This window comes from Leptinotarsa decemlineata, unplaced genomic scaffold (genome assembly GCF_025532065.1).
Source record: "Leptinotarsa decemlineata unplaced genomic scaffold, Ldec_3_MD MMD2_P_RNA_scaffold_9, whole genome shotgun sequence".
In the NCBI taxonomy this organism is placed as follows: domain Eukaryota; kingdom Metazoa; phylum Arthropoda; class Insecta; order Coleoptera; family Chrysomelidae; genus Leptinotarsa; species Leptinotarsa decemlineata.
The window spans coordinates 5249824-5269296 of record NW_027412536.1 but is presented as its reverse complement, the minus strand read 5'-3'; the positions used below and the strand labels follow the sequence as shown (position 1 = coordinate 5269296).

Sequence of the window (19473 nt, the reverse complement as noted above, 5' to 3'; positions counted from 1 at the left end):
TTAGAACACGTTTAAGTGAAATTAACAATTTTTCTGTAGCACAATGTTAATACCTTGATAGTATACTGATACTAGAACATAGATCTGGCCTTGTACCCAACATTGCATACATTATACATCCTATAATTTGTCTGCACTTATTTTCTATTTCAGAATTTTCAGATTTGTCACTTTTTAAGCTTTCATAATCAAAATTGTTGTCCATTGGGGTACTAACTGGTTTACAGTCTAACATACCAAACTTATTCAAAACATTTACTAAGTATTGCTTTTGATTAAGAACAATCATTTTACTTTCTGAATTTTGATCAACTGATATACTCAGAAAATAATTGAGTAATCCCAAACCTTTCATCTTAAAATTTTGGTTCAAGTTACTCTTCAAAATTTCAATGTCTTTTCCTGATGAACCACTAATTAGAATATCATCTACAAAAAAAACGACGTGAATTGTTGAATTATTAAAAATCTTAATATATAAACAATGGTCACACTTATTTTTAATAAATCCCTCATTTTTCATGAATTCATCAAATTTTTGATACCAATATAATGGTGTTTTCTTTAAGCCATATATGGCTTTATTTAGTTTGCAAACTTTATTTTTTACATTACATCCTTCAGGTAGATACATGTATAAATCTTCTTTTAAATCTCCATGCAGAAAAGCATTACAAACATCCATTTGATAAACACTCCAGTTGTTCTTTACACATATAGCCAAAATTGTTCTCATAGTTGTTAACCTAACTACAGGACTATATACATCCTCAAATATATTTTGTTTAAAACCTCTGGCTACCAAACGACATTTAAATTTGCTTAAGTTACCTTCTCTGTCCCTTTTTATTTTAAACACCAATTTGCTATCTATAATTTCGCATTTTGGGGGCTTCTCTACCAACTGCCAGGTATTGTTGTCTATTAAGGCCTTAATTTCTTCATCAATTGCTGCTTTCCACATACTTGCGTATTTGCTTTTCATTGCTTCATCAAAACTTGCTGGTTCGTCCACGTCTAGGCAAAGAAAACCCAATTCATAGTCATTATCTAGATTTGGTGGTACTTTTAAAACTCTAGAAGGTCTCAATCTTTGAGGTCTCTCTCTCGACTGGATTACATTTATACTTTCATTCAACTCTGGTTCTAGATCACGTTCCAAGCTGTGTGGTTCCTCTAATGTTTCCTTCTCCTGTAATTTTACCTCATTGCTATCTCTCTATCTACTCAAGTAGTTTTCCACATCAAGAGAAATGATTTGTTCGTCTACCCCTTCTGTAATCTCAAAAGTTATCTCTCTTTCTATAGAGACTGTATTTTTGTCTTCGTAATAGACCCTATAGCCTTTAACATTATCTGAGTATCCAACAAATATACCAGGTTTACTCTTCATGTCCAATTTTTGCCTTTTTTCTTGAGGTATATAAGCCCATACTTTACTACCAAAAATGCCTTTTACCATATTTATATTAAATGTTCTTTTGAAGAGCAACTCTTAAGGAGTTTTTCCTTCAACCGGACTCATACCAGTTCTGTTCAGCAAGAAAACTGCTGTGTTTGCAGCCTCTGCCCAAAAGTCCTTAGACAATTTACTTTCAGATAGCATGGCTCTCACAGCCTCTATTATTGTTCTAAATTCCCTTTCGGCTCTACTATTTTGTTGTGGAGTGTATGGTACAGTACACTCATGCTTTATGCCTTTTTTTTTTAATAACTCACCCACTGAAAAATTTATAACTCCCCACCATTATCACTTCTAATGACTTTAATCTTTTTGTTTGTCTGATTTTCAAAAAACAGCAGAAAATTTTTCAGAACTTCATATACATCAGATTTATTTTTCAAAAAATAAACAAATCTATAGCTGCTAAAATCATCTTTTAATAGAAATATGTAACGTGAATTATTTAGAGATGGCTTTTCCATTGGACCGCAAAAGTCTACATGTAATATATCTCCTGGTTCAGTAGCCCTACTTTTGTTTACTATAAAAGGTTCCCTGCATTGTTTTGTCTGAACACAAGAATTGCAAAATTGATTTGACCGTTTTATTTCAATCGCATTGCCTTCCAAAATATTTTTAATATACCTAAAATTTTGATGGGCCAATGCTTTATGCCACCATATGTCCTCCTCTTTTTTTGCAAAATAACAATTTTCATTATCTAGAGTTTTTCTAGAGTTTTTCTTTGTGTTCCGTACAACTGGAATGCTTAAACAACATTTTGTAATTTTTTTCTGAACGAGTCGCTACTGCTACTGTAATGTTCTCTTCATTCACAAATTTTGCCTCTTTGGCATCAGAAATCAATGACAAACCTTTGTCTAGGGCTTTACCTTGAGAAAATAAATTTACTTTAAGTTTGGGAACGTAGAGAACATCGTACAATGTCACAGAATGAAAATTTTCCCCATTAAATGCTTGAATACAAATGTTACCTTGACCTTCAGCTTTCAGGGATGTACCATCACCAATTTTGATATATTTTGTTGATTCTAGTTTTTCATAACTGCAAAACAGGCCCATATCCCTGCACATATGTTGTGAGGCTCCACTGTCCATAAACCAGTCAACATCCACTTGAGATTTTGTTGTATTGGAGACAGAAATAAGAGCAAAATTCCCATTTGCGCTATTTGATCCATTTCGGTCTTTGTCGTCTTTTCTCTTCTTGGCATAACAATCTTTAGATCAAAGGATTTTTGAGAGCCCTTGTTTATCAGGTATTGGTTTATTTGATATTTCCATTTATATTTTTTCACCTTCCAAATAAAATGAATCTCAATATCACAGAAGAAATTTGGTAAAATAGAATGAATCAGGTGCTTTACACTATTGAAGGAGGAGAGAAAAGCAGGTAAAGCAAGTGAAGATGATTGTCGGATGCCAATACTACCCAGATTCACCGGAAGCAAAGCTTGGATCCATGATTCTTTTTTTGAAGTTATTATTGGTTATTTGTTCCAAGATTTCTCTAAGTGCTGAATCGAATTGTGCTAATTAGTTGCGACATCATCATGTAGGGCTACTTTTTAGGGTATACATAAATTTAGTAATTGCTAAAGAGTGCTTTAGTTGAAAGTATCCAATGTGAGAAGGAAGGCTCTTGATATGAGAGGCCATCAAATTTAGGGAAGTCGTTTTTTGTCTTAAACATTCAGCCAAAGATTTTGAAAGTGGTGCACCAAGTAGAGTCAATTTGTGCCTATTTATTGTTCTTAATCCAGGAGTTAAAGTGTTGAAATTTTCTATTATGGATCTATCTTGTGAATTTAAAAAAATATTTCGCATTTTCAAAATTCAATTTTAATCCAATTCCTTCAGAGGACGATAATATATTTTTGAATTAACTGAAAACTATATACGGGTGACCACCTATAGATCCATCATCCAAGTACCAACAGTTGAAATCAGTTTGAATTGACTTCGTCAGACAATCAATGGATAAGCAGAAAAGTGCAGGACCCAGAGGATCTTCTTGTTGACCTCCTCTTTCCGACCTGATGACATTGTCTCCAAAATTCAAAAAAGTTGGCTTTTGATAACACTGGCTGATGAAGTGGAAAAGATAAGGTGGCAAATCCATGATTCTTTCTAAAAATACTCGTCTGTGAAAGTTGAGTTCGGATGCTGATTTATGAAACGGCGTGCTGCGTGAGCCACTACTTCACATCCTCCGGAAGTTCCAAATCCAAATTGTACGGGACGAAATAAGTCCCCGAATATATTTTTAATGGTGAAAAACAAGAAATGTTGGCTACCTAGCGTCGAAAAAATGTGCCAACGGCAATAGGTCTTTTACCACCACATTTCTTCTTCAGAGCTTGTAATGAAGCACCATAAAGAATTGGAAGTACTTCCGAATTAATTCTACCGGCAAGTAAAAAGTTACATAGTGATGTCAAAGAAGATAAGTGTGAAGGTCTTAGAGATCCTGTGCAAAATGATCTAACAGCACTAAAAACATCAATTTCCCTTACTTGAAGAGGAACCAAATTTTCATTTCCATTTCGTGGAATGTTGAGTTCTAGATGGGTATTCTCAAAGGGATGTTTTGATTTGAGCAACGTAAATGTTTCATTGTCAAAAGTAGTAATTGACTCAGTCGAAGATAAAATTCGTATTGCCGAAGTAATATCACCATCAGAAAGATTGGTGATATTATATACATACATACATATTCCTCCTAATTATTGAAGTGATGGATTCTTTATGTGGGTTTTTGGATGAAGGAAAACAAAACGATGTATATGCGAAACACAGTAACTTTTCCAGAAGTCCAAAGAATTTGATTGAATACAATCGTCTATTGTATTGGCTAAATAATCGGCAACAAATATCCTGTATGATTTAGGTAATCTCTTCAAAAAGCTCACATTCTGTTTCAGGTATGCTAAATGAGCATTCAATTTTTTGAAAGTGAGATTTTCATTAACGTTTGAAGATTCATTGGTATTTTGACAAAAAGGGGTTGAATGTGGTTTTTCCTCATGTGAATGTTAACACCACGCTTCGATTGGAAAATCCGATTACAAAAACTGCACTCCAAGTTTGAATTGGTGTCAGGACATACAATAATTTCATTTCCATCTGATTTTCTTCTGGATAAAAATTTCTTTACTTATCATTTTTCATGTTGAGAAATGACAAGATTTGAAAATTATATAATTTCACAGAAATAAATGAATTTCACGTGAAAAATTTGGCAAAACGATATACTTTACAAAGATGAACTTTGTAAAGTATATGAAATGAAATTTTTCATGAGCTTTGAAACTGACACAAAACTGTTTTCATCAATCATCATTATTCTTCCTTTGCCTTGTTAGAAATGATATTTGTTTGGTGGTCATACATTCCTAATTTTTATTAAATTATGAAAACAGTATTTTAAAATAATCCATTTTGGTATTCCCTAATATATGTAATACTGACAGAAAAATCATTAAATTCAATAGTATATGAACACTATGTATACTTCTTTTTCATATATTTTTATTGCCATGGTGATATAAAAAACAAGTATCGTAAAAAAACAAGTTATGAGTTAGGAATTCATCCCCTTGTTTCTTTGAAAGTTTAATACAATACGGCGCAGTCAGAAAACGAAATATTTCAGATCAATTATGATGTCAGCAGTGGAAATATGGGAGACCTGGAAGCCAAACTAGTTATTGGAAGAGAAGACTCGACCATTTGATGTCAAAATGGCTTTCATTGGTGACAGACAATTACAAAATTATTAAAATCAACCCATTCAACTTTAAAGATAACCCAAATACATGGATGAAACAATATGGATTCATGGCTGTGCCTAACAAATGGACTACAGATGATCAGAAAATACATAATTTGAGATTCAACTTATCCGGTATTTCTCTTGTCTTGTCTCTTGAGATTCAACTTATCCGGTATTTCTCTTCGTTGGTATGAACAAAAAGTTCCGATCATTTTCATGGGAGGAATGGAAAAATTCTTTCATGGTGACATTTGATGAAGATAACAACGAAATAGGATAAAGCTCTGAATTACAAACTCCGTCTAGAAACAATTCTTGAATATTTTTATTAAAAACAACGGCTGTTATACTCACCAGACAATTCTCTCTCCAAAAATTCGGTTATTTTCCTATTGATATTAGGGCTTCCCTGCAATATAAGGAAACAAATATGCCATAAAGACATGAAATCAAGAATAGAGGTACTTCAACTTCTCAAACATCATACAACACATGAAAGAAACCTGACAGATTTTCAAAATACGAGATATCCAGTAAATAACAAGCAAGAAAATAGGAACGGTCGACATTCTGAACAATGCAATTGCAATCAATGTGATGATTTTGTTGAAAATGACTAAATTAAAAATTTCGAATCACACCGTGTTTTCTAATTCAAGTCCAGAAAATCATATTATAGAAATTTTGTCCATCAATGGGTATCAATTGAAAATTCTATATGACACTGGATCTGATATTGATCTCATTAACAAAAAGAGTTGCAAAAATATTGAAGTTACCATATTTCAATACTAACATTAATATAAGGAGTTTAGCTCGCATAATGAAATGAATAGAATAGAATAGCATTTATTCATCATTAAAATAGAATTTAATGTTAAAATAAAACAACATTTGATTTGAAAATCAGAGGTGAAGACATTTAAATTGATTCTATTATTGTGGAAAATTTGTCATTCCATATATTATTGGGCAAAATTACATTGAAAAAACTAGGATTATCCCAGAGAACTTTTCATTTCAACAGGGAAAAACTTTCCATAGAGAATCTGAAAAAATTATTTCCTCAAATAATGAATCCATCATAGTGTTCTTGTAACTATGAACCAGATTTTACTTTGAGAGAAAACTCGAAAATTACAAAATTGAAACCATATAGATTTTCATTGAAGAAACAAGTTTGAATCAAGGATAAATTGAAGAATCATGGTATCATTGCGTTATCAAAACAAAGAAGGATGGAAATTATAGATTGTGTATGGATTTTTGACAAATCAATATTGAAACTGAATTAGATCCTTTTCCATTTCCAAGGATAAATGATTTAATTGAAAAATTTGGTTGTGAATATTTCACTAAAATAGATTTGAAAGATGCATTTTGGAATGTGAGCATTACAGAAAATAGCAGAAAGTTAACAGCATTTATAACGGAAGAGAGGCATTATGAATTTCTCAGGTTATCATTCGGATGGAAGAATTCGAGTGCAAAATTTCAGTCATCTGGGATGTTCTTGGTGATTTTTTGGACGGAAATGTAGTAGCATTTATCGATATTATTTGTGGGAGGTTACACTTTGGAAGAATGTAAAAATGTTACTTTAAAAATTTGAGAAAATTTTATGAAAATAATTTCAAAACAAACTTCAAGAATTTTTTTTTTGTTTACAACAAGTGAGTTTTCTAGGTAGAGAAATCGATGTAAATGCGAAGAAGATGAAGAATGACATCAACAAAAGGTGAAAAGTATGAAAACACCTTATGACATCAAGTGATTACAATGTTTTAATGGGCTTACCAATGATTTTAGAAGCAAAATTACATGTCCTCTGGAAGAACTATTATGAAAAAACCAAAACTTTATCTGTACTCAAGAATGTGAAAATTCATTTGAAAAACTGAAAGAGATCGTAACATCAGAACCGATTTTGAAAATCCCAGATCCTCGTTTGAAATGTGAATTATCGGCAGATGCTTCATATTATGGCTGTGGGGTAATTCCCTATCAAAGAGATCCAAAAGAAATAAAGAATAGACAACTAAGTCATCTGTTATTACTATTATACTTTTTCAAAATGTGAAATGATTTATTCAGTAACAGAGAAGGAATGCTTGGTGGTGGTAAAAGCAGCGAAAGATTTCTGCACCTAACTAGAAGGACGAAATTTCAAAGTGCATACCGACCACCGTGCTTTAACCCAACTTTTATCCACTGGAGATCTGAGAGATAGATTGGAAAGATGGCAAATATTTTTGAGAAGTTTCGATATGGAGGTCAATCATAAAAATGGATAAAACTGAAAGATGCTTGATGCCATATCAAGATTATGTATTGAAATACCCAACAATATTGAATACTCTTTTTGGTGTAATTTGATAAATCAAGATTTGGAAAAAATGGAAGTAGGCAGATTAAGTTGAAAGCAAGCAGATGATAAACAAATTTCTAAAATTGTATCATAACGATGCTACTTCAGAAGGTAATAATAATAATAATAATATTTATTCACCATTTGTGATACACAGCGTATATATGGTAGGTCAATGATTATTTACAAAAAACAGTATGTCACTTATGAATAAAATTATGGGATCAAAGCTTGAATAAAAATTAATATTTGCATATACAAAGGTATAGGTACATATAGATATATAAAATGCTAATTAAAAAATGAATAAAAAAATGTGGCAATTTTCCTTGCCGTAGTCAAATAAATATACATATGTATATATTTACATATATACATATATTTACAAACATGTACACACATATTTAAAAAAAAAAAACGATAAAATCGCCAGTCAGAACACTGAAACTAAAGCAAAACAGCAAGTGAAAATTCAGCACGATTATATATCTTATCTTATTATCCTTCTGTGAAAGAATCCTCTAAATATTCCTTATGACTGTAGTAACATTTGTCCAGTAATAAGTTTTTAACTTTCTTACTGAACAAAGTTGAAGAATTCAATCTCTTTATAGAAAGTGGTAGTCTGTTATAGGGTATGATGGGTAGATAGATAGAGATAGATATCCTTTATTAGTTCTTTGTAATAAAAAACTATTGTCGATTTCTTTCTTTTGGGTAAAAGAATTATTAAGCAACACTTTGCAGAGCACTATTTTATTTTATAAGAACCAAAAAAATTACAATACTTTTAACATGAGACAAAATCAACGACTAACTTTCTATTATTTTCAACAACCTTGACGTTTGACAACTGACTACTTAATGAAATAGTTTCATTGACATTTCAACACCCTCCCTCAATGAAATTATTTCATCCTATTCTCATACAAATATAACTAAGTACTTAAACCTAAACCCTTTTTGAAGTTCAAAAATTTTATTGTTGATAAAGGTTTCGTTAAACCATCAGCCAGCTGGTCTTGACTTTTTATATAAACTATTTTAACTAAACCTTCATCTATTTTTTCTTTAATAAAGCAGTATTTTATATCTATGTGTTTTAATCTTCTATTGTTTTCAGGATTTTGTGCAATTTTGATTGCAGACTGATTATCTTCAAAAATTGTTGTTGGTATGTTCAATGAAAATAAAGAAAAATCTGACACTACTTTACGTAACCAACAAGCTTCACTTATAGCTAACGTAAGAGCACACAATTCAGATTCTGTGGAAGATATGGCTACAGTTTGTTGTTTTTTACTAGCCCACATTATTGTACAACCATTAAGTTTGAAAATATAGCCTGTAGTAGACTTTCTATCAAATACATCCCCTCCCCAATCTGAATCAACATATCCACACAAAATATCAGATGTACAATCAGTATTGAAAACTAATTTCAAATCAAGAGTCTTCTTAACATAACGAAGTACTCTTTTCAAAGCTTTATACACATTTTCATTAGCTTTATCTTGAAATCTACTCAACATTGTTACACTTTCACATAAATTGGGTCGTGTACCCATAACAGCATACATAAGACTACCTATTATTTGTCGGCATTTTTTAACCAAATTTTCATTGAGTGTGCCGTCTTTCAAAGTTTTAAAATCGAAATTTGAATCTAGCGGTGTTGACATAGGTTTACAGTTTAACATGCCATATTTTTCTAATACTTGTTTTAAATAAACAGTTTGATCCAATTCTGTACAACCCAGCTTTAAATTCTGTTTTACATTGATTCCTAAATATTGTGAAATTTGACCTAAATCGCTCATAGAAAAAGTTTTGGATAAAATATTTTTTGCATTAACAACTTCTACCAAATCTGTTCCTAACAATAATACATCATCTACATAAAGTAAAATATATGTTTTACTCTCACTCAAAATCTTGGAATATAAGCAAAAATCGTTTTCTGATCTAACAAATCCTTCCTTTTTCATTAGATTATCAAATTTTATATTCCAACATTTTGGTGATTTTTTAAGGCCATATATAGATTTGTTCAACTTACAAACAGTATCTGAATTAATTTTATTTTTTCCAGGAAGAGACATATATACCTCGTCAGTTATTTCTCCATATAAAAATGCACTCTGTACATCCATTTGGTATACGGGTAGTTTTAAATGATTTGCTAGTACCAATAAAATTCTAAAGGTGCATAATTTTGCCACTGGGGCATAAATATCATATAGATCATCACTGACTTCTTGCTGAAAGCCTCTGGCTACAAGTCTTGCTTTATATTGTCCATCATTTTTAATCTTCAACACCCACTTACTGTCTATCACCTTTTTGTCATCTGGCCATGGTACTTCAGTCCATGTGTTGTTCTTTTTCAACACATTCAACTCTTTTTCCATTGCTTCTTTCCAAAAAATGGAATTTTCTTCTGTTACTATATCCTCTATGTTTATTTTTTCTTCTTGTACACTGTAAAAGCATGTTTCATAATCATCTAGCCATGTAGGTCTTTTAATTGACCTTCCTCTTCTATCTTGTAGTGTGAATTCATTTTCTGGGATCGTACTTCTTGTTTCATTGTGTTCCATTGTTTCTGTGCTTTCATTTTCATCACTTTCTTGGTTCTCACAAATTTCATTATAACTAATTTCTTGCATATTTACTATCTGAGTATTTTCCTGTTCATTTTCTTCCAATTCTTTTCCTACTTCTTCAGTACCATGTAGGTCTTCATTATTTTCCAACTGATTTTCACAGTCATGGGTTATTAGTTTTTCATATTTCTTTTGTACTTCTTGTTCTTCTGCCAGTATTACAATATCCCTGTGTATTTCCACTTTGTTTATGTACGGAAAATATATTCTATATCCTTTTACTTCATCGCTATATCCGACTAAGATCCCTCTTTTACTTTTAGGATCTAGTTTTTGACGTTTTTCTTTAGGAATATGTACAGATACCCGAGATCCAAACTCCATTAGAAATGAAATATCAAAATCTTTTCCATTCCATAAATTAAATGGAGTTTTACCACTGTGTTTACTAATAGCAACTCTGTTCAATACAAAAACTGCTGTGTTTATGGCTTCAGCCCAATACTTTTTTCCAAGTTTTTTGCTATATATCATGGTACGTGCGGCTTCCACCAATGTCCTGTTTTCGCGTTCTGCTCTGCCGTTTTGCTCCGGTGTGTAAGTACAGGTTTTTTCATGTTTTATTCCATACTTTTCTGTCAATCCCTGTACCTCTTTGTTTATGAATTCCAGACCATTATCTGTCCTTAAAACTTTCAATTTGTTTCCTGTCTGAGTTTCTACCATCTTTATTAGATGTTCTAATTTTTTTGATGTTTCTGATTTATGTTTCAGGAAGTATATTATTCTGTAACTTGAGTAATCGTCCTTTACAAGTAAAAAATACTTTGATCCTCCTATAGATTCAGTTTCGAAAGGGCCACATAAATCTGCATGCATTAATTGGCCTATTTCCGTTGCCCTCGATTCACTCTTGGTGAAAGATAGTCTATGCTGTTTACCGAGTAAACAATCTTCACAAAAAGGCTTCTTTCGCTTTTCATTGTAACTTATTTGATTTTTCCTTAAAATATCTTTTACTTGTTCAAAATTCAAATGTGACAGTCTTGAGTGCCAATCATTTAGGTTTATAGCAACGTTGCTTTGTGAAATGTTGTTTTCTTTCTGATATCTAAACATCATTTTGAAAAACTTCCCTTGTCTCAGTGCAATGGCTCGTACTTTGCCCTCTCGGTCTATAATTTCACTCTTTTCTTTATTGGATTTCAAAGTGAAACCTTTATCTAATACTTTTCCGACAGAGAACAGGTTTATTTTAAATTCTGGAACAAATAATACATTGTTGAGCTCAGTTTTTACCCAATATTCTCCGTTCCATGCTTCAACTTCTACTTTTCCGACTCCAATTGCCTTCACTGTAGAGCCATCACCCATTTCTATCAATTTTTTTATTGTATTGTTCAAAGTTACAAATTTTTCAGGGTCAAAACATATATGGTCACTCGCACCGCTGTCCATACACCAGTCTTGGTTTGAGAAGTTAGATACACCTATTAACGCTAGAGATTTAGCATCCTCACTCGATTCACTTGAAACGATGAACGCATTTGAATTATCGTTGGTATTTTTTTGTTGTGTACTTTCATTGTCTTTCTTTTTCTTGAACCAACATTCTCCAATCAGGTGTCCTTTTTTCTTACAATAATGACATTTTTTCATTCTTCTTCCTTCTTTTCGTTCAGGGCAATGCTTTTTGATATGTCCAGTCTTATTACAACTATAGCATTTCACCTTGTTTTTGACTAATACCTCAGTTCTCTTTCCTGCTGATAAAGCAGTCGCTTGCTCTACCTGTTTTGTTCTTTCCTCTTCAACCAGAAGTCTCGATGTCAGTTCTTTGAGGGTTTGCTTGTCAGCTGCTGTGGACTCCCATGCAGACACGAAATGTTTAAGATTGTCCGGAAGTGACATCAAGATTTTGGTTATCAACATTTTGTCGCTGAGTTCTTCACCTAACTGTTTCAGATTTCCTTTTATTTCTTCTAACTGCGAAACAAAATCGGCTATTTCTCCCTTGTAGTCTAATCCGAAGAACCTTTGTTGTAGTAAATGCGCATTGACCTGCGATTTATGTTCATAAATTGATTGCAGTTTTTCCCACATCTGAGCAGCTGTTTGGCAGCTTAAAATGTTTGTGAGGGGCCTCTCGTCAATCCTTGCAGCGATTATTTCTTGCGCTCTGGCATCTTTTCTGTCCCACTCAGTGTTATTAGGTTCGGTCATTGACCTTTGGCATGTTCCCATGGCTATGTCATATAGACCCTTGGATTTCAGCATAATAATTGTCTGGAACTTCCATGCGGTCCAATTGTCTCCTGAGAACCTGATACTTGCAGCTCCAGTTTCTTTGTCCATTTTTTAATCGACTTCAATAAGTTTTTTTTTTTTTTTTTACGTGTCACGTTCCCGCCAACTTCTGGAGGTTATATTGAAAAAAAACTTTTTTTTTTTACCCAAAATATTTGATTACAGCCTGACTGGGCCCATAACCTATTGTCGATTTCTTTCTTTTGGGTAAAAGAATTATTAAGCAACACTTTGCAGAGCACTATTTTATTTTATAAGAACCAAAAAAATTACAATACTTTTAACATGAGACAAAATCAACGACTAACTTTCTATTATTTTCAACAACCTTGACGTTTGACAACTGACTACTTAATGAAATAGTTTCATTGACATTTCAACAAAAACCTTTTCAGGTGTAGAACATGTCAATTACAGTACACATTACAGAAGTAGTAGAAAATCATGAGGCAATATCATTAATATTTGTTAAGAATATAAATGGCCACAGATGTATGAATAACACGATTATCACAGTCAATATACTTAATGTAATATTATTATATTAGATTCAGAACACGAACATATACATCTATATGTAGGATTCAAACGAGACTAAACCACATCACAATGCAGAATGATACGACATGAAATATTCAACGCGAACAATATCAGTTTAAATTATCATTGAAGTATTCTTCCAGCGAATAATAAGCTTTGGAGAGACGCAAAGTTTTCAATTTACTCTTCATGATCATAGAAGACAAAGTTCTGAGAGATTCAGGTACCTTATTATGAATATTAATGATTGAAAAAGGTATATTTTTTTGAAGATAGGTCAAATGTGTCTTTATATTCAAAAGGTTATTTTTATTTCGTGTGTTGTATCATGAGTCGCAAAGAGAGATATATTTTCTTTGACAAATACCACAGATTCATAAATATAGAGATCTGTTAGTGTTGATATTTTTTTTTCTACGAATATTTTTTTACAACTTTCTCTCTGAGAAAGGTTGAATATTTTTCTGAGACACCGTTTTTGCAATATGAATATTTTTTGCAGACATTCCCCAGAATATAATGCTATATCTGATGTGACTCTGAATATAACCATTATATGCTAACATCGCAGCCTCAGTGGATATATTTTGTGTAATTATTTTCAGGGCATAGCAGTACCTTGACATTTGTGTTGCCACTTTATCTATGTGGCTCTTCCAGTCCAGCTTTGAGTCAATTATAATTCCAAGAGAGGAAAGTTGGGTCATTGGTTCTAAAATAGTTACACCATCACTAAAAGTATTATTTCTGCCGTTTTGGGTAAAACATATGATTTGTGTCTTGTTTTTGTTCAGTTTGAGATTGTGTGATGTAAAATTCCTCCAGAATCTTTAGCTTGGAAAAGATATTTCCCTGTAGGTAATATTATAAAACCTATTACAAAATTGAAACTAATTGACTAAGGATATCAAATATTACACAAAACTTGTAAATGTGCCAAATAGCAAAATTCAAATATTTACCAAAACCTGACTGTATTCATATCACTAAATGTTCTGAAAATTCATGAGTGAGAAATAACAATTAAACATATTACTACATATCACCCCGGAGGAAACGAAATTGCAGAACGTGCTATAAGAGATCTAAAGTTACCAATGAAATGGTGGTTGGAATAAATGCTTCGTGGCAGCTGTAAGGCATCATAATCAGTCACATTCTGAATTTTTAGGTTGTTCACCATCATATAGCTTGCTGCATCGAATCAGTAGTTTTACAAGCAGATAAAGTATTAGACCTGAATCTACAAATAAAGAAAATACCAAAAACGCCAGAACAACAAATGAAATACAAAGAGAGGGTTCAAAATCAAGCCAATAAAAATATGTGTGATTGATGATTTGTTTATTTTATGGTAATTCATGATCACTTTAATGAAATGAATAAAAACACTTTTGTCTAATTACCATTGGTAGATTTTATTCATAAAATTATAAATTCAAGAGAGGAGACCTACATAAATCGCGTTGCTCGTTTAGGGGTATATATTTCTGGTTTTTAATTGATTTGTTAATTTCCATGACCTTCCAATCTATAATGTACGAAAATCTTCAAGAATCAAAACACAAGATAAATAAAGATAATCTCAAAATCCTACACATATGTGATAAACGGAAAACAAAAATGAATTTGTTGGAGGCCATGGAAATTAACAAATCAATTAAGAACTAGAAATATATACCCTTAAACGAGCAACTCGATTTATGTAGGTTTCCTCTCTTGAATTTATAAGTTTAACAACTCCTAGAATTTTCAGTGTGGAATTTTAAAGTTGGCATCCTGTTTCGCCCAACTACTTGTCTTTCAGGTAGTTGCAGCATACCTGAAAATTCTATATAACCGAGGTTTCAAACTTCAGTTTTATACTTGATAATGGGGTCAAACCCGAAATCGGTCATATAAATAAAATCTACCAGTGGTAATTGGACAAAAGTGTTTTTATTCATTCCATTAAACCAATAAAAATAAAAAATTGAAACCACCTCAATTGAAATAAGGAGATAACATTCTAGTAAGGTACCAGAAAATTGGAAAAGGGTCCATTCAAGATAACAAGAGTCCATTCTATCAATGGGATAGTAGCATTCGTAAATTTTGAGAATGATGGACGACCAGAATCAGCTCATATTTCCAATATAAGGAAGTTTCATCACAAGAGTGATGACTTTGAAGAGGGGAAAGCTGTGTAGTATATGATCAAAATTTGTGTTAGTTTCCAATAGCAATATTTGAAAAAGAAATTGAGAACAAGAAAGTTAATTCTTTGTAATTCAATAAATGGGAACTGTTTCTTTCAAATTGACTATTTCTTCTGGTTTTATTTGAATGAAAATCCTTTTTGGTGTTATTATTTTCTTTTTCTTTTTGAAAAGTCTTCATTTTTTATATTCCATTGGAGAAATAAAAAGCCAAATAGGCATACTGAAATAACAATTGTCAAAGGATGATAAAACAGGTTTTTATAATCAAATTATCATTTTATTAAGAGATAACTGAGTATACTACTTTTCTTCAGTGCACCACAGGGTTCAAAGGTTCTGCTTTAATATTTGCTAAATTCAACCTGTTGTCAATTTCTTCATCTATTTGTCCAATAAGAGCCCTGAAATGTGAGAAAATTTGTCATATACTTTTTCATTTGTATAAACCAAACTACATGAATTGTTCCAGGTTGATTCACAATTATTGACAAACCTAATCATATACTGAAAATATGAGTATTTGTAGCAAAATGAGCCTAAAGGTTTGAGAGAATCTATACTTCAAAATGTTCTTAGAACCGAAATAATTCTGCAATTATGACATTTAATAATGTCACCCTAGAACTTTGCAATTGGTATTCGAATATATTTTCAGCCCCTTCAGGATTCAGTGTAATTGCTGAAAGACGTAAGATTCTTTGTTGAATTTGAGTACCCTTCACACACCAATATTGTAATGATTTTTGTAACATTTGACTGTCACTTAATTATAAACGTAATAAAAAAATATGTTTTTCAGTTCTCTCACTAAAGGCAACTCTCAAAATGGTGAGCTTGTGCCTTATCTTTTAATGTGTGGTTGCTAGCACAGTTATGTGCCCTAAGTATTGTATAAACATTGTAGATTTTTTTCATAGGAATAATTTATCCTTGAACTTCAGACACATTGTCTCTTAACGAATTCGATGAAGCATTCAGTCATTTCTTCTATCAAAATATAAATCACAAGAATCACACTTGAACTCACACATTATCTCCTCTTATTATATGCAACCCGAGCATAACTTGTTCAACGCCAGTTGTAGTAGAATAAACCCTTTCATGTGATTCATCCAAAATTATATTGATGGTTTGATCAAATCCTTTGAGAGTTCCCTAAAAGTTAATGAAAGATTATATGGAGCAGATGATGACCAGTTATTTATGTACTGTTTGGAACCTTTGGTGTAGTAATGAATATTACTGGAGTTCTATTCCAACACCAAACCGTTATTTTTTACATCTCGACACTTGTTTCAATCATCTTAAAGACTATCACTTGGTGATTGAAACACATGTCAAGGTGGATGATGATCACTTGGTAATTGAAACACTTGTCGAGGTGTTAAAAATAACGGTTTGTAGTTGAAATCCAGTAATATTCATAAAAACAGTTATAAAATGAAGTATATTTAAAATTCATAAAAACATGTATAAAATATAACAATCACACAAAATCATAGAGCATATTCTGAATATTACCACAACATTATTATTATTTTTATGAATTGAGCAACACTGTTACATTCTTACACTTTAATAAAGAGTTGACCATCGTAGTATACAATAAGACCCTAAACTGATAAGAAAAATCATTCCAAATTTTTTCCAGTTCACCAAGACCTTAAAAATCAATATAGGTTTAAAATGAATGAAATTAGGAAGTACTTACTATGAAGTTTCTCCCATCCGATGTAATTATTGACACAGTATCTAATGAATGATTAAAGAAAACTTTAATGAATCAAATTGTGCAGAAAGTATTTAAAAATATTCTATAATGGTGATTTATCAATGGAGTTATTAGATATCAGAAGAACAACGTAAGAAGTAAATACTATTAGGAAGATAATAGACAAATCCATTGAAGTTTCATTTATACAAAAGTACAAAATTTATCAGACTCAAGTATTTGAGTTCATGATAAGTTCAAATTTTCAACTTAGGGTGGATTCATATACCTATCTTAAGACGTAAGCAGTTGGATTTTTGAAGGCAACATTCATGCAAAGCAAAAATATATCGTGAATTTCATTAGTTCGAATTTCCATTGCCTAATATGATATAAATTGATTTGAAATCCCTGGAAGAATCTTTCAGGGATTTCAAATCAATTTATATCATATCCTTAATTTGAAATCCTTGAAAGAATCTTTCAGGGATTTCAAATTAATTTATATCACATTAGACAATGGAAGTCCGAACTAATGAAATGCACCACGAAACATTGTCAACCACCTTCAAACAAGAAATATATTGTATATACTTACTAGTAATATATATTTGCACTACTTGTTGAGTTTTCAATAATAAGAAATACTGTTCTGATAACCAGCTGAAACTTGTGCAAGCTAAGGATTAACGAGAGGTTATCTTTAAACGTGCACATCCCAGCACAGAATGGAAAACAAGAATTCTTATGACTTAAGGCGGGTGCATGAATCCACCTCATGCCAAGGAAATCATAATGGATTTCATCCTAGAAACAATATGAGCAATCAATTGCAGTTGTTAACATATTATGGTCCAAAAAGCAGAAATTTATGATGAATCTGTTTGTACATTTTTTAAATATCTGTATTACAGTTTCAAATGAAAATAAATCAAATAATAGATAACATACTATATATAATACATACATACATACATATACATAACATAACATACTATATGGTTTTAAAAGGATACGATTTACAAAAGAATCGAGACCAGAAGCCATTTCAAACAAAAATTAAAATGGATAAAGGTTAATAAGATATAGGTTAATTTTTAGTTTTTGAATAAACAATTAACAAGAATCACACACAGTATTGCCACATTGCCACCCGATAGTACTAGCCCTGAGGTTATTCGTAATAAAATTCAGATAATAGACTATTACTTTGTGCTTTTACCGTATTTCACTTGTTGCCGAATATATCACGAACTGTGAAATATAATGTAAAAATATTCTAACGTTAAGTCAAGCATTCAGTTTTGGTGTACTCAAATTTTGAACAAGATTTTGCAAAATAGCACTAAAATTATTTTTTTTAAATTTGTCGTCAATAGGGTGGCCAACCGTACAACACGAAATGCCCCCTCTTCTGTCAAATGACTGAGGAGGGATTTATTTTCGAATGAAATGTTAAAAATTTTATTGTAACCATAGATATTATAAAATATGTTAATATGAGGAAATATAATAAATATGGTCCGGACCACATTTTCGAAAATTAAAATTTTTTTTCCTTGTTCAAGTACATCGTAATGTTGCTACTTATTTGAATGATAGAATAAATAAATATGGTTATGTATGTATACGGACGGATGTCGTTCGTTGCTGAGACTTTGTGAGATATGACTTTAGACTTTAGTCCAATGTTGGCAACTGGATGAACGATAAAGTCGTTACACATGAACCAAAATTCCGCCACACTGTTTCATGTTCTGCGACGCTTGTATATCTACGGAAGCCCGGTCACGACATACAATGCTACTGATACACTTGTACAGATATGTAACGTCACATGTGGAACGTACAGAGATATTACGTCACTTGTGCAACGTACAGAGATGTGTCACATTGGTATGCGTAATTTGAAATATAATGAATGGCTGGTTTTCTATTACTTTTTTTCATCCATGTTAATAGAATAGTAATTAATTTTGAATCAATGATTGTTAGCAATGCGGTGGTTTCGTAACACTCAGCCTGAAATCGTGTTTTTTTGTTCTTCCACCATAATTTATGCATTTGTGTTAGGCAGTTACAAAGAATATTGAAAAAATTGAATCTGAAACGAAAAAATGTTGAGGAATCACCCATAGAGGATGTGGTTTTTGGGGTGTTAGAAGAAATTGAAGATCGTAGTGGAACCTGCCTAGGATACAAATCATTATGGAGGAGGTTAAAACTGGTATATGGTATCCAAGTGAAAAGGAATACTGTTTTGGAAATACTAAGGATAGCTGATCCGGAAGGTGTTGAGGCAAGGTCACGTAAGAGGCTAAAGCGATGTAAATACATAGTTCCAGGACCAAATTTTATATGGCACATGGATGGTTGAGACAAACTAAAGCCATTTGGTTACGCAATCCACGGAGCTATAGATGGATTTTCCAGAAAAATATTGTGGCTACGAGTAGCTTCAAGTAATAACAATCCTAGGATAATAGCGTCATATTACTTA

At 31.9% G+C, this 19473-nt stretch overlaps 1 protein-coding gene and 1 long non-coding RNA gene across 5 annotated transcripts; one reads left to right on the top strand and one right to left on the bottom strand.

Moving 5' to 3' along the window:
- The first annotated feature begins 12901 nt into the window (after positions 1-12901).
- On the top strand, positions 12902-16366 carry LOC141480485 (uncharacterized). 2 transcript variants are annotated; one of them, XR_012464379.1, is made up of 3 exons: positions 12902-13013; positions 13070-13284; positions 13667-16366. It is a non-coding gene; the product is annotated as an uncharacterized lncRNA (long non-coding RNA). The 2 variants fall into 2 exon arrangements; XR_012464378.1 differs by lacking the exon at positions 12902-13013 and having other exon boundaries at positions 13144-13284; positions 13667-14415; positions 15074-16366.
- LOC111515827 (U6 snRNA-associated Sm-like protein LSm8) lies at positions 15504-18142 on the bottom strand. 3 transcript variants are annotated; one of them, XM_023172026.2, is made up of 4 exons: positions 17990-18142; positions 16974-17014; positions 16290-16417; positions 15504-15663 (listed from the first exon to the last, which is right to left on the bottom strand). In XM_023172026.2, exons 1-4 carry the CDS (start codon positions 18018-18020, stop codon positions 15573-15575), a joined length of 291 nt encoding a protein of 96 aa, XP_023027794.1. In that variant the 5' UTR covers positions 18021-18142; the 3' UTR covers positions 15504-15572. The 3 variants fall into 3 exon arrangements, with proteins under 3 accessions (XP_023027794.1, XP_074026605.1, XP_074026606.1); XM_074170504.1 differs by lacking the exon at positions 16974-17014 and having other exon boundaries at positions 17949-18134; XM_074170505.1 differs by lacking the exon at positions 16974-17014 and having other exon boundaries at positions 17941-18077.
- Between the last annotated feature and the right edge of the window lie 1331 nt (positions 18143-19473).